General features: G+C 37.1%; 1 protein-coding gene across 1 annotated transcript in view; it reads left to right on the top strand.

The window, feature by feature from the left end:
• The window catches only part of PRKN (parkin RBR E3 ubiquitin protein ligase), a 761,494-nt gene that overhangs the window by 342,638 nt on the left and 405,081 nt on the right, over positions 1–13,775 (top strand). The window contains exon 5 of the mRNA XM_040551523.1: positions 12,770–12,853. Coding sequence (XP_040407457.1) covers positions 12,770–12,853 — 84 coding nt within the window. The remainder of the gene's footprint in view (positions 1–12,769; positions 12,854–13,775) is intronic.

Here is a 13,775-nt window from a genome sequence, read left to right as displayed (position 1 = left end):
CTTTTCAGAACACTGGAGCATAGAAATTTGGTAGTCATGACTAAAATCATCTTATTTAAAAAAGTTGAATCCTAGAAATAAATGAACAATTCAGAGTAGATATAAAGAAACAAAGCATTTCTCCAGTTTGATCTTCTTCAAGACATTTATGGAGATCATTCTGTATGTACAAACAAGATCGGGTTGTTACAAAATTCAGAGAGGTAGAGGCACCCCTTTTATGCAGTGACCTCCTCAAGAGCTTGTGTCAGAAAACAGAAAAGTTGGGTTCAATGCTCCTTTAGCCTGAGTTTCTTCACTTATTTCATGATTTAGGTGAAAACTCATAAAAGATTGAGTTAAGGCATTTTTCCATCTGGTCTGGTGGTTAAACTGTGCCAGTGTGTGGTTTAAGAAAAAAAAAAAATCCATTCAAGGTTCATGGGGGAAGAGGAGAAGGGGAGGAAGAGAAGAAAAGGCTTAGCTGCAGCCTTAAACACCCTGTTTTAGGGATAGGCTGGGAGTCTGATACTAGATTGCAGGAATGTATCTCCTCATTATTTGGTAGTGGTATTCAGTGGTTGTTTTGCATCCAGTTGTACTCCTCGCTGTATGTGCAATACCTTGGTGTCTGTGATAGGGTGCTGAACTTCGCCTGCATGTCAGGTTGCTACAGGTCATTTGACTGGAGACAGCAACAGACAGTATTTTTTGTAGAATACAGCGAGTCAGAACAGACCCACAAAGATCATTGAGTCCAATTCCTGGCTCTGCACAGGACCACCTAGAAATCAAGCCATATGTTTGACAGCATTGTCCAAGTGTTTCTTGAACTCCCTAGCCTTGGGGCCGTGACCACTGCCCTAGAGGCCTGTTCCAGTACCTGACCACCCTCTCAGTGAAGAACCTTTTGCTAATATCTGACCTGAGCCTCCACTGACACAGCTTTGTGCCATTCCCTCAGGTCCTGTTGCTGCCAAAAAAAAAAAAAAAAAAAAAGGCAAAGATCAGCACCTGCTCCTCTGCTCCCCTTGTGAGGAAGCTGCAGGCCACCGTGAGGCCTCCCCTCAGCCTCCTCTGTTCTGGGCTGAACGAATGCAATGACCTCAGCTGCTCCTTGTATGTCTTGCTCTCTAGATCCTTCACCACCTTTGTAGCCCTCCTTTGGACACCCTCTAATAGTTTTATGTCCTTCTTATATTGAAGCACCCAAAACTGCACACAGTACTTGAGGTGAGGTCACACCGGTGCAGAGCAGGACAGTCACTTTCCTTAACTAGCTAGCAATGCTGTGTTTGATGCACCCCAGGGTATGGTTGGCCCTCCTGACTGCCAGGACACACTGGCTCCTATTCAACTTGCTGTTGACCAAAATCCCCCAGGTCCCTTTCTGCAGGGTTGTTCTCCTGCTTCTTGACCCCCAGCCTGTCCATACAGCCAGGGTTGCCCCATCCCAGGTGCAGAATCTGGCATTTGTTCTTGTTAAACTTCATACAATTGGTGATTGCACAGAACTCTAATTTGTCAATGTTTTTATTCTTTTAATGTAATACTTGTCTACTTCAATGGATTTAGCATAAATCAGACTCAGGTTCAGATAAATTGCAGGTACCCTAATCCAAAATAGGCTCTTGGATTTGGAATTTTCTGCTGTGAGAAGAGACCCTCTCCTCTCTGTCCTGCAACAGTTACGTGGCAGTTTTATTGCAAAGTGCTTGCTTGTCTTTATTTCTAGTTTCTGCTTTGTTGTTGTCATTGTTTACTTTTTGGTCCCTTTTCCTGATTTTTCTTTATTTCTTCCTAGGCTGTCTTACTAGCTGCTCTCGCTAGTGTTTGTATGCTCAAATGCCTGCCTGCCAGCTGAGGTTTTTGTGTGACACACGCAATCTGTCATGAAGCTTTTACTGACCTGCCTGGCACGGCTTTAATTCTTTAACACTACATGAATGCTTGTGTAAAATGCTTTAAGAGACATATTTTTATTTCTTTTGTGTGTTAGCAGGATTGTGCTTTTTTCATATTTAACAAAATAAAGGGTGTTTGGAACATAATCTTAAATGAATCTTGAATAAATCTGAATAATCCACCTGATGCAGGATTTTCTGTATTTCTGTACATTTAAGGTAAAGATACATTCACTTGTGGGTATGTGAAGTTTACAACAACAGCACTCAGGGAAAAAATAGCGAAGGTGGCAATGCTAGGCTTTAACGTAGTTTGTTCTTTAGGATATCAAAAGCTTTTGAAATGCTATCATCTTCCCTTTGGAACATTTGAGATGTTGTTGCTGGAACTGGTAATGTTTTGTCTTTCAGGGTTTTTGATTATGTGTAAAATCAAAAATGGATTATATAACAATCTATTTTCTAGAGGTACTGTAGTGTGTAATCTTGATTTTTACAGTTTTATATAACTATAGTAACTGAAAAATTTGCTTGATCACCTTGAAAAGTTGTCTTGCTAGCGGCCTTTGTTTTAGACCTTTGCATTGATTATTTGAGAAATTTCTTCTTAGAATCCATTAGCATTTTTCTGCCTTATTTTTTCCCTTTCATTAAATTATCTAGCATTCTCTGAGTGTGGGTAAAAGGAATGGGCAGGAGACCCTTCAGACAATTTAAAAGCAGAGGAAATAAGGCACTGTAGATCTTAGCACAGAGAATGAAAGGGAATGTCAGGGATGCATACTGAAGGAGGGCAGTATCCTCTCAATAGAGAACTACCGCAGCCTGAGTAGTAGATCTGACTCTAGTCTTCAGATGTATTGTCTAATGGTGAGCTATTAAAGTGAATGGATGAGCTTTGGGCTTTGAGTGTTGTCTACATGGAACTGTTCTAACTTCATCTGTCAGTTAAAAGAGGTTTTAAAATCCTTCTTAAGGAAAAATATTTAAACTTAAATGATGTGACATGCAGTTATCATATCTGAATCAAATTATTACTGTAGGACTATTCATGAACCTTGGTTTTTTCTTATTTTATCTCTTTGGTTTATTACTTTTGTTACTACAACTCAAGTTAATTTGTGTTGCAAGGTGTCTAATTGGCATTATTAGGAAATTGCTAATAGTACTTTTTGGTTTGTATATGGAATTAATTTAGATTTAATGTCTTTTTTTTGTTTAAATGTGTTTTTGTGTACTGCTTTATTCAACTCATGTATTTTCCATGCAGGCATAAGTATAAATTTTTGAATTGCAGGACTAGTGAGATCTTTCGCACCTAAAACATATGAAGTTATTTATCTATAGCTCCAAAGAAATATTTTAAATTGTGAGATGAAATTTTGTTTGACATCATGTTTTAGTTGTAACTCAAAAAATGAATAAATTTTCACAAAGAAAATATCTTCTACCTAATCTGATCTGAAATAGTCTGTTTAATGAAGGGGAAGCTCAATGTCTCCCTCTTTATTGTGGATTATAGAATCACCAACACCTTTCCATACTGAACTTCAAATATCTTTTAGAGGTGTTAAAGAGTTTTAACCTAACTGCCCAGTTTTGTAGAGACTGAAAGACTTGAAGGTTTGCTATAAGATACCAGAGGTGCCTTGCCTCCAGATGGCTGATGTCCCCTCAGAGCTCTCAGGCTTAGGGGCAGCAGCTCTTGGGGAAGCTGTGGGCAGCCTCAGTGGGCTGGATCAATCTGGTCAACGACCTGCACAACAGCTGGTGACACTTATGTGATTAGGAATACTTCATCCGTATGCTGATTGTTTTTTAACTTGTGCCAAGCCTGTGGCCCCCCTTAAACCTTGCTCTGAGCTGAGGGGGAGCCCTGGCTGCCATTGGGCAGGGGCCCTGGGAGGCTGCCTCCCATAGCCAGGCCATGGTGGTGCTTGGGGATGAGGCCTCTTCTTGGGGCCGCTCCTCACGGCCCACCTTGGAAAGTGATATCCATGTGGTGCCAGCAGCTACCATTTTAGAAAAACCTGAGGTATGAATTAAGTTTGAACTCACAGTCTGTTTACAGCTTTGTAAGTGTAATTTCATGGTGGAAAGGGAGGGAACATGAGCAGTATTTTGGATGGATTTCAAAAATAGTCTTTGTGTTGTCTAATGTAATTGGCATTAATTTGCCAGTGACTGTTTTTAATGTGGAGAATTGAAGCTCTAACAACAGGAGCCCCCTCTCGCCTGCTTAGGTAAGGTAAGCTCAGAACCTGGTCCAGAAGAGACGTCTTCAAGGCTGTAACTTTTCTTCTCACATCTTCTCATGTCCTTTGGCTCATAGAAATCTGGTTTCTTCAGGAAGGTGCTTGAAAAGTCCCTATGGCAGCAAGACTAACTGAAGCTAGGGGGGGTCTGATGTTTGTTACTTTTATTCTGCTCCTGGATTTATAAACTTCAGTAGGGTCTGTTAGTGTTAACACTTAACACCTAAATACATATATCATTTTAACAATATAACTTCAACTGACACAGTAGATACATTGCGAGAGTTGCAGGTATTTTCTCTGGTTTTCTTCTTCCAGTCTTGATAAAGCACATAATGTCACCTGAAAAAAAAAGTTCATGTTTTTTTTTTTCTATGTATTTTGCATTTATAGATAATCTATCAGGCTAATGAATTCTAATTTGAGTGGTATTATTTTTTATCCATTTCTTCTTTTGTAAAGTTGTATCTCCTTTCTAGACTACTGTCTCTCTATGTTCCTCAGGCAGTCAAGCAGGACTCTTTCAGTGTAATTTGTCACATGCAGTTGTATTTTATTTTTTCTAATTCTTTTTGCCCCTTTTTGGTGGGGAAGGCCTACAAAAAATAAGTCCAAAAGTAGCCTTTTGAATCTTTTTTGCCTATATTACAGAAAAATTGTTTGAGCTAGCAACATGGCACCAGTTTTAAAATACTATTGATATACAGATTATTGTGGACACCTTTATCTTCAATGTCTTTGTATGAGCCCTTGCTCATTTACTTGAGATCAGTGGAATTACTCTTGCAGATGTATGTCCTAGAGTACAATATGAAAGAATAAAGACCAGAACTTTTAAGAAAATCTGCTAATACGCTTTTTTTGAAGTGATACCTGTGATTAGAAAGAGAAAGTAATTATCAATTAAATAACAATAGAAATTATTTCACTACAGTTACCTGCATTTTCAGTTAGATACGTGATTCTCTTATATTTGATTTGAAATAAATGTCACGCAGGAAGTCTTCCTAATTGCACAACTTCATACAGATCAGCAAATTGTCAGCTACTTCATTTTGGAAGAGTTATAACTATTGACATAAAACTGTCAATTTACTAATTAGGCTGGGCACTTTGCAAGGAATTTAATCTCTAAGATACCAGTATAAATCAAACAGGTAGGTACAATCTTGCAAAGACTTAAAACATGCGATTAACTCTACTTCAGCATTATTTCTCATATGAATAAAGCTATCCATGTGCTTTATTGATTGTTCTAGCGTCCAAAATCAATAATAAAAAAGAAATCTTTTACTTATTATTTTTTAAAATGTGCTGTGTAGACTAAGTAGTTAATGACAGTCTTCCCACTCCCTTTCTGCAAACTTCATTAAAACTAGCCCTAGGTCTAATTTGGTAGTCTTTTCTCTACTGTGTTGCTTACTATATGGGAGATGCCATGTCAGAGTCAGTCCTTGGTATATGGGTAGCTTTACCTCTAGCAAAATGTGCAGTGGGAGGCACTCTCTCCACTGTTCTGGCGTGACATGCAAAGTCACATCACTCAGTAGCATGTATTGAAGTGTGATGTGCAGGAGAAAAGAGCTTCACTGTTAAACAAATAGCCTGTCACATCCATGTAACCTGCTACCTGTGTCCTAGTCAGCTGGTATCCCTCTCAGAGGAAAAGTCAAAAACTTAGTAGTTTGGAATGCAAATTGCTCTTGCTACTAGAAGCAGGCTTTGAAGATCTGTGTAAACTGTAGGTATTCTTTAATTACCTCTGCCTCTGTGATGAGGTTTGTGGCTAAGGAAAGAATTTTGGTCATAAAAGTTGTCAGTCTGGTAGTTTTTACCTGCAATAGATTATGTAAGGTAATTTTTCAAGTATTTTAAATAAAACATCTGTAAAAGGCTAGCGAGCACTGTGCAATTTCTTTATAAAATTTATTGTTGTCTTCCATCTCTGCTGATGGATGCTGTTAGACTGTGCTTTGGGAATTTTAAGAAATGCATTTTGTGCAAACCCAAGTACATTCATAGAATTTTACTTGAGAATAAGTAACATCGATACGATATCTGAGCATTCAGTAGAAATCTAGCGAGCATCTAATAAACATAGTCTAATTGTATTCATAATCATCAAGATATAAGGAATTCTGGAATATGGAGTTCTACATGAATGTTACGATTCAAGTAGACTGGAGATCTCATTTCTATTCAGTAGTAAATCTGTTTACTATTAGAAACACATCATGTGACTCTTTTCTTCTGAGTCTAATTGTGTATCATTCACATAGCAGCGAGGTTATTCCTGATAAGTGCTTGAGAAGATGATCAGATAGCTCTGTTAAGTTATACTGATGTTTGTTTTATAAATTCTTAATAGGCTTATCTAAAAGTCTTAATTTGTCATCTCCATTATTGCACTAATAAAATAGAATGAAAACTTTTATTTGAATGTGTCATATCTGTGCACAGAACAAACAATCTAACATTCGTCAGTGCCAGTTTAATAGTAAGTGTGGAGCTTGAAGAGCAAATCACGTTCTAGGTTAGGGATACTGAGAACAAGTAAGAACACCGTTCTTTTTTACCAGTGGAAATCAGGCTTAATCACTATGTTTATCTGTTTAAGAAAAAGCCCTGTTCGTTCTTCCCTTTGACATACTCAAGATTTTGTCCAGTTCCTTGGGGCTGTTCCACCTGCTGACCCTTCTCCAGCCTCCTCATTGGTCCTGAGACACCTGTGAGCCTCCAGGAACTCACCATCTGACCTCTTTGACATTGAGAAGAGCGGAAGAAAACAACAGCTAAAACATTATCTCTGCTAAGATGTGTTAGATTTGTGATAGTAGGTGGGATCCATTGCTGTTCATGTAGTATTCATGGCTGTATTAAGCTGTATCTGGGTATGCCTGTTTATTGTCAGGGTATTTCCCAGTTGCTGCTCTCTGGGGGCCAGTGTTTTCCTTCCATACTGGCACTGGAGACAGTTAAAAGTGGAAATTTAGTGTGGATTCCTCTGTTATAGAGTGGCAAAAAAGGAAACCAGGTGTTTGTTTTTTTTAAAGAATCCTTGCATACTGGGGAGCTTTCTTGTCTTATTGTCATAAGATACTAAGTTCATGCTGAGGGGTCACCAGACAAGAGTTAACTCTTCAAATACTCTCATTTAGACAGGTTAATAACTGTTATTTTGCAGAAGAGTCTGAGTGTTTGCATGGCTTGCATTAGATTTAGCACTTTTTCAGTGACTTATATGCTGATTCTAAACCCTCTCAAGTACCTGGAATTTCTTACATTCTTTTAAAAATCCTTCTGCATTAATACTTGTCCCTTGGTTGGGTCATTTGCTCAACATTTTAATGATTTATGTCTCTCATGTAGGTATTAGTAGGTACAAAGATGTGTTTTAATGATATTCTGCTGCATATTGTTCACTAGGGGAGAATATAAAGCAGGGAAAATACAAAGCATTAAATACATGGATAGTTTTCAGCCTTTTAAATGATTCAAAGTCTTTGATGAATCACTGGATTCTATTGCTGACCTCTGTTTCTGACCTTTCCCTGACTTCACAGGTCAACAGTTCAGTCAGTAACTGCATTTTGAGTAATTTGTCATTTGAGATCTCTAAAACTACTTCTCTTCACAGAGATTTTTTTTAAGTGATCATTGTATTGTAGAACCATAAATGAATTTCAGCCAAAGTCAGATCTTGGCCACTGGAAGGAAAGTACACTGGGAATACAGCGTACTGATTACTCTGCAGTCCACCAGTACAGTATGCTGGTGGATGTACACAGGCTTCCAGTACTTCCCTTGTACTTGGGGAAAACCACCTCAGTCCTCCCTGTTCTTCATAGACTGTATAGGAGCTTCAGTTGAAATTTGATATGCTGTTTGCTGTTTTGTTATTGTTGTTTCTGGCTTGTTTTTTTTTTTTCCACCTCAAAAAAGGAAAGAACAACTACCACATTTCCAAAGCATAAGAATTACCATACCCCCTTGTATGGTAAATATTCAACTGTATTTGGCATTACTATTTCTTAATTTGATGATATAGTGGTGTTCTTCCTATTTATATTTATTCAGTCATTTTCCTGTTTTATATACCAGAAAATGTCTGCTCTGGTACGTTCTTTTTAATGTGTAGCTTTTCTCTGTGGCTGCCTACAAGAGGGGCAGTTGCTTTAACCTGGCAATCAGAAGGCTTTGTTCTTCTCACAGTGTGTTCTTGATTAATGTAAACTAATAATTACAAACACTGCAGCACATGGTGTTACAACAACACAAGTGATTGGCTGGTCTGCAGTTGACAGGCTTTTCTTAGACTAGGGAAAGAGCAACACAAAAATTGCATTTTAAAGTGCTTATCTCACCAGAATTCCTAATTTTATTCTGGCACAATTATAGCAATGACATTTAGTAGTGCTGTTGCTAAAGAAACATTAATGCTTTGAATTCAAGGACGTATGTCTTTTTTGCTGATTTTTGAAGGTGGAAAACTAAAATTCCCAAACACGCTAAATCTTTTAGAAGTGTATTACATTATCATTAATATTAAAGTATGACCATGAAAGAAGCCCAAGCATATTATATCTGGGAAAGAAGAATTGCTCTTATTACAAATGTGGAAAGTAATGCATTGATTTGGGGGGAGATTTGTTTTAATTTATTTTACATTATATGCATATATATTATATACATGTATTACAAATGTATTACGTATATATATTGTATACATATTATATTTCTTGCAGTCGGGCACAAAGGAAAGATATTTTGTCTGTTCCTCTTAGGCTGCTTGGTCAATCTGTCCTTAAGAACTTGATCTCGTGTGAAAACAAGGTGCTTTTGAGTTACAGCTAAGTCTAGGTAATGTTATCAGAAGAGCTAAGTGTATCTGACTTTCTTCTGTGTTCATTGCTATAATTAATGCAAAGAAATGGTGGATATGGTGCTTTTTTACCGTATGAGGAGAAATAAGGAAGTTATAAGCTACGGTTTGAGTGAACAGCTAAGTAGCTGCTGATTGTGTGGGACTGTGCTGCTAGTTCATTCTCCTTTCAAACAGAGAGCTACTTCTTGTGAAGACTACTCCTGTGTGCATGAGAAGTGTCTAAAGGAAGTTATTGCAGAGCGTGAGATGATTAAGTTTACACCATGCCATGTAGCATGCTAGCTTTTCCTTGTAGATGGGACCTTAGGAAAGTGACCACAAAACTCACATCATATTGTAGTTACTGTTAGTAACTAAAAGGATATTGCCGTATTAAATGTATTTGGACCTGATCCCATGCTACTTGTAGATGCTGAACTCAAACGAGTGACTATTACACAAGTTCTTTTCTGTTCTGGTTTCTGTAAGGATGATTTCTTGATTATATTTTGCAAATCAGCTGCTGGTTTCTCATACTACTGTGGCAGAATCAATATAGTCACACACTCAAATCAGTTTGAAATAGGCACTTTTCTGGAATATCAACCTTACAAATGATCTTCTGTACATGTTATTTTTGTTTAAGAATTACTATGCCACCTTAGGTTTTTCTGATTATGGATGGAGACCTGAGAACTACTGAATACTTGGGAAGCTTTCTTCTGAAATAAGTCTAGTGAAGATAAAGGATTAATAACTGTAAAAAGTCTGGCTTGAAATACTTTCTACTTTTGCAATCAACTAATCAGTACCATAGCTGATAACATATATCTGCAGAATTGCTTCTACTCCTAAGACTTAAATTTTCTTATTGTGTAGCAATCTTGTGACTTTTTTTGTGTATATTGGCATAACACCATTGACTTTGAAAGTCTCATATCAATCATGCAGATGAAAGTAGAATAAAGGGTTAATAAAGAGGGATGAAGTAATGGGAAGATTTACTGTTGATTTTATTAACAGGATCAGAAAAGGTGTTGGTGCTTCAGGGTCTGTGTATTTTTAAAATAATTTTATAAAGCACCCTTCCTTGTTGCCACTTCTTTCTAGTACCCTCTTCCTGAGTGCATAAATTACATGAGGATTATCCAGAGAGATACAAACATACTAAGTAGGGGAAAATACCTGTTTTAATAAATGCATACTAACAAACATGAATATGAAGGTAGAAGGATAGATGTTAAAGAAATGTTAACTTGTTAGTCTTCTTTGTCCTTGACAAGTCAGTGAGAAACACAGTATTCTTATGGAATAAAATTATATGCCTGAGAAAGAAAAATATAAGACTCCCATTAGTAGCCACTTGACCAGATGATGATAGTCTAACATGCTGAGAAAATCAAAAGCTTAAAAGTGCATGAAAAAAATGATAGTGGGCTATTTCAATTGCTTCCATGTAAATTAGTTAACTATTGTGTCAGGCTGTGTTCCCAAGAGTAACCTTTTATGTGCTGTCAGGCTCTCTTATGGACAGAACCTGCAAGAGAAGGTAATGCAGCAGACCTTATTTATAATATCAATAACAAAGATCTGTTTCTTAACAGTGACAATAATATATTTATGTTCAGAATCTTCCTGGAATCTGAGAAAGCTACTGGTATTACACTTAGTTTTAAAAAAGGGAAGCTACTTAAAATAAGGAAACTTGTTGAGAAGGAGCAACTAAAAAGAGTTAAGTATTCTAGGAGGCATGGACACGATGCTAGAATCAAAGGTTATGTGCACAGAAATTTAAGGAGAACTGAAAGGAAGCTTGCGTGACTAAACCATAGGGTTAAAGAAAAAAGGAAGGGAGGTTATTAGAATCAAAGGGGCATCTTTCAGAAAGATTATGAGTAATTAAAGAAGTAAAAAAAAAAAAATGGGCACCTTAAATATAAGACTACAATTATGCAGTTGGAAAAAAAAAGTTATAAGTTGCAAACAGAAAAACTATTACTCAGTCCTTTTAAAATATAACAGGAGCAGAAAGTGTATGAGACCAACATATGATTGCTATACAAGAGATACATTCAAAGAGGATTAGTTATTTAGCTTGTTCATCCATGGAGGAAACTGGGCCAGTACCCTTTAGAAACCCCTCTAGGGATTTGGCACAGGGCTTATCTGAAATATGAGTGTTGGTAAGAATGCCTTATGGAACAAATGAAAGGACAAAGTGTAGTCAGAATTAGTGCTTCAGTTCTGAAGGACTCGGTATGAAATAGCAAAACTTGAAACAGAGTTCACAACCTCTCTCACAAAATCATTCTGATTCCATAAGACTGGAAGGTGCATGATGTGACTGGTCTTTAAAATAAAGGAGGAGAAAAGTTTCAGGACAAATCCAGCAAGTCTGGGCTGTAAAGTCTGAAGCTGTTCTGAATGAAATAGGAAAATATTCTAAAGTGAAGAATCAATGAACGGGTAAATATACCATATCAGGGAAAACTTAGGGCTTTTTTAAGGATTGGTCATGACTTTACAGCATTCCTCTTGAGAGTTCCCTGATGTATAAGAAAGTGTGTGGATGAGGGAAATCCAAGTATGTTGTAATAACTATTCTAAAAGACATTCATATAGTTCCATAATTATTGGCTTTAAGGAGACTAAACTGCCATAAGATTCTTGCCCAGAAGGCAATTTACTGAAAGGAGAGAGACGATGACTACTTTTCACAGGGGAGGTTGGTGACCAAAGGTATTCTTCAATGGTCTATGCAAAAACCAGTACTGTTCATGATATTTATTAAGTGGCTCGAATGAAATGGTGTATTGTATGGTGATGATGTTTTTCCATAATAAATAGTTAGAATAAAAATGATGGCTGACTGAAGACATGCTGAAAGATGCTTAGGATACTCAATTACTCGTCAGTGAAGTAGCAGATGGAATTAAATGCATGTTAATATTAAGTGATATGCACTGAGAAAGTAAACACAGATTTTCACATACACATGATGAATTTTTGAGGTAATTGTTACCATTCAGGAATGATATCTAGGAGCTATGGCAGTTAATTCCACTGAAACACTACTGAAGTGTTTGGTAAAGATCAGCAAAGTCAATCATGTTATAATGATTATTAGGAAAGAAATGACAAATTCAGAAATTCTTTCTTCCCATTCGCCACTCGAGGACATAAGTAAATTTTGAATATTTTGTGATGTTTTAGTTCCAAACGCTCTGAGTATTCAGAGTAATACATATTTTAATTATTGATACTTAGTTATTTTACACGTTTTGTTTTCTTTGTTTTATCGTGTCCTTAGGAGTGAACTGTTACTTAAACAACAAATATAGAAAAACTACTTAACCTATTTTATGCTCCAGTATTTCTAACTGTGAATTCAATTTTCAACTCTTTTCTTCCTTTTTGCCCTCAGTCAGCTGTAGACCAGCAGTGTTGAACCAGAAGATGAATCTTTGTAGCCTTTTAATCATAACGGAGTTAGTCTCAGTCTTAAATTGAGAAAACACACTTACTGTTTGCCTCCTGTTCACAACATTGAACTTGGAATGGAGGAACTATATACGTTAATTATTGAGCTTTACTTATGGATATTACCATGTAATTTGATTGTACTTTTTCAGCATTGATTTAACAAAACTGTTTAGCAAAACTCTAAAAAAGATATGGGAGTAGAAGGAGAGAGGAACAACACCAACTTTTATGCATTTACTTATTAAGTAGATTAAAACCTTTATATGCTTTGTTTTCCTTTGAAGGGCCCATCTTGCTGGGATGATGTGCTGATTCCAAACAGAATAACAGGTGTTTGCCAGTCCCAAAGGTGCAACGGAACTATTGCGGTAATATATTTTCATGTTTCCCTAAGTACTTACGAAAGTAATCATTTGTATCAATTCTAAACATATTACGATTGTGGAAATTAATGTAAATTAATGTGCAGGGTGTGCTTCAGAAGAGTTGCGTAGCATCAGATAATACACATCTCCAGTTCCTCCAGGAGAACTTGGTCAGTTGCTGCATAGGATGAAGGAGGAAATTTTGATTGCTTTTACTGAAGCAGAGCTCTTAAATATTCAAGTACGCATACGTGAAATGCAGAGTGTAATACTTAAATAAGTGTTGTAAATGTTTTATCATTTTCTACATAGTAATGCCCTGAAAGCTTCAGATTTCATCTTGCAAATCAGGTATTTCATGTCAGATTTTCAGGCTTTGTTCACAGAAGCTGATTCTTTACACTGCTTGCTACTTTATGACCTGTCACATGGTTATGGTTGTTTAAGTGTTTCTCAGAGTGATATCAATGGAAAACCTCAGTAAGAAGCAGCACAGGCATCTCAAGTTCTTAAGAATGAGGACTTTTGTTCTCAAAAGTGTATATTTGTATGTGTTTTCATGTGTTAGATACCGTTCAACACTATGAAAGAGGTCTTGGAAATGCTTCTTTTTCAGGAAAAAGTTTAATTTGGTTTGTTGCTTCTGGATGCTGCTTTCAAAGACAGATTGGGATGTCACGAGTGCCAGTTCTCCTCCAGAGGCATTCACCTGCTCTAGTGTAGTCATCTCTTTGTCTTCCCTAGCAAGGCAGTTGTGAAGTGGTGCATCCATGCAGTTTCATAGGCCTGCTTGGCCGCGGGTGGTGTCAGGAAGAATTTTATCTAGCTTTAGGCACCACGCAGTTGTTTTAAAATAATGGGATTTATTGTTTTCTCCATGCACAGCTAGCAGAAACCGAGGTCTTGCTGCTCTGGGCTTCTGCTT

The sequence above is a fragment of the Cygnus olor genome, chromosome 3 (assembly GCF_009769625.2).
Source record: "Cygnus olor isolate bCygOlo1 chromosome 3, bCygOlo1.pri.v2, whole genome shotgun sequence".
NCBI classification, from domain to species: Eukaryota; Metazoa; Chordata; class Aves; order Anseriformes; family Anatidae; genus Cygnus; species Cygnus olor.
Note: the sequence above shows the minus strand (reverse complement) of the source record. Positions and strands in the feature narration are given on the sequence as shown.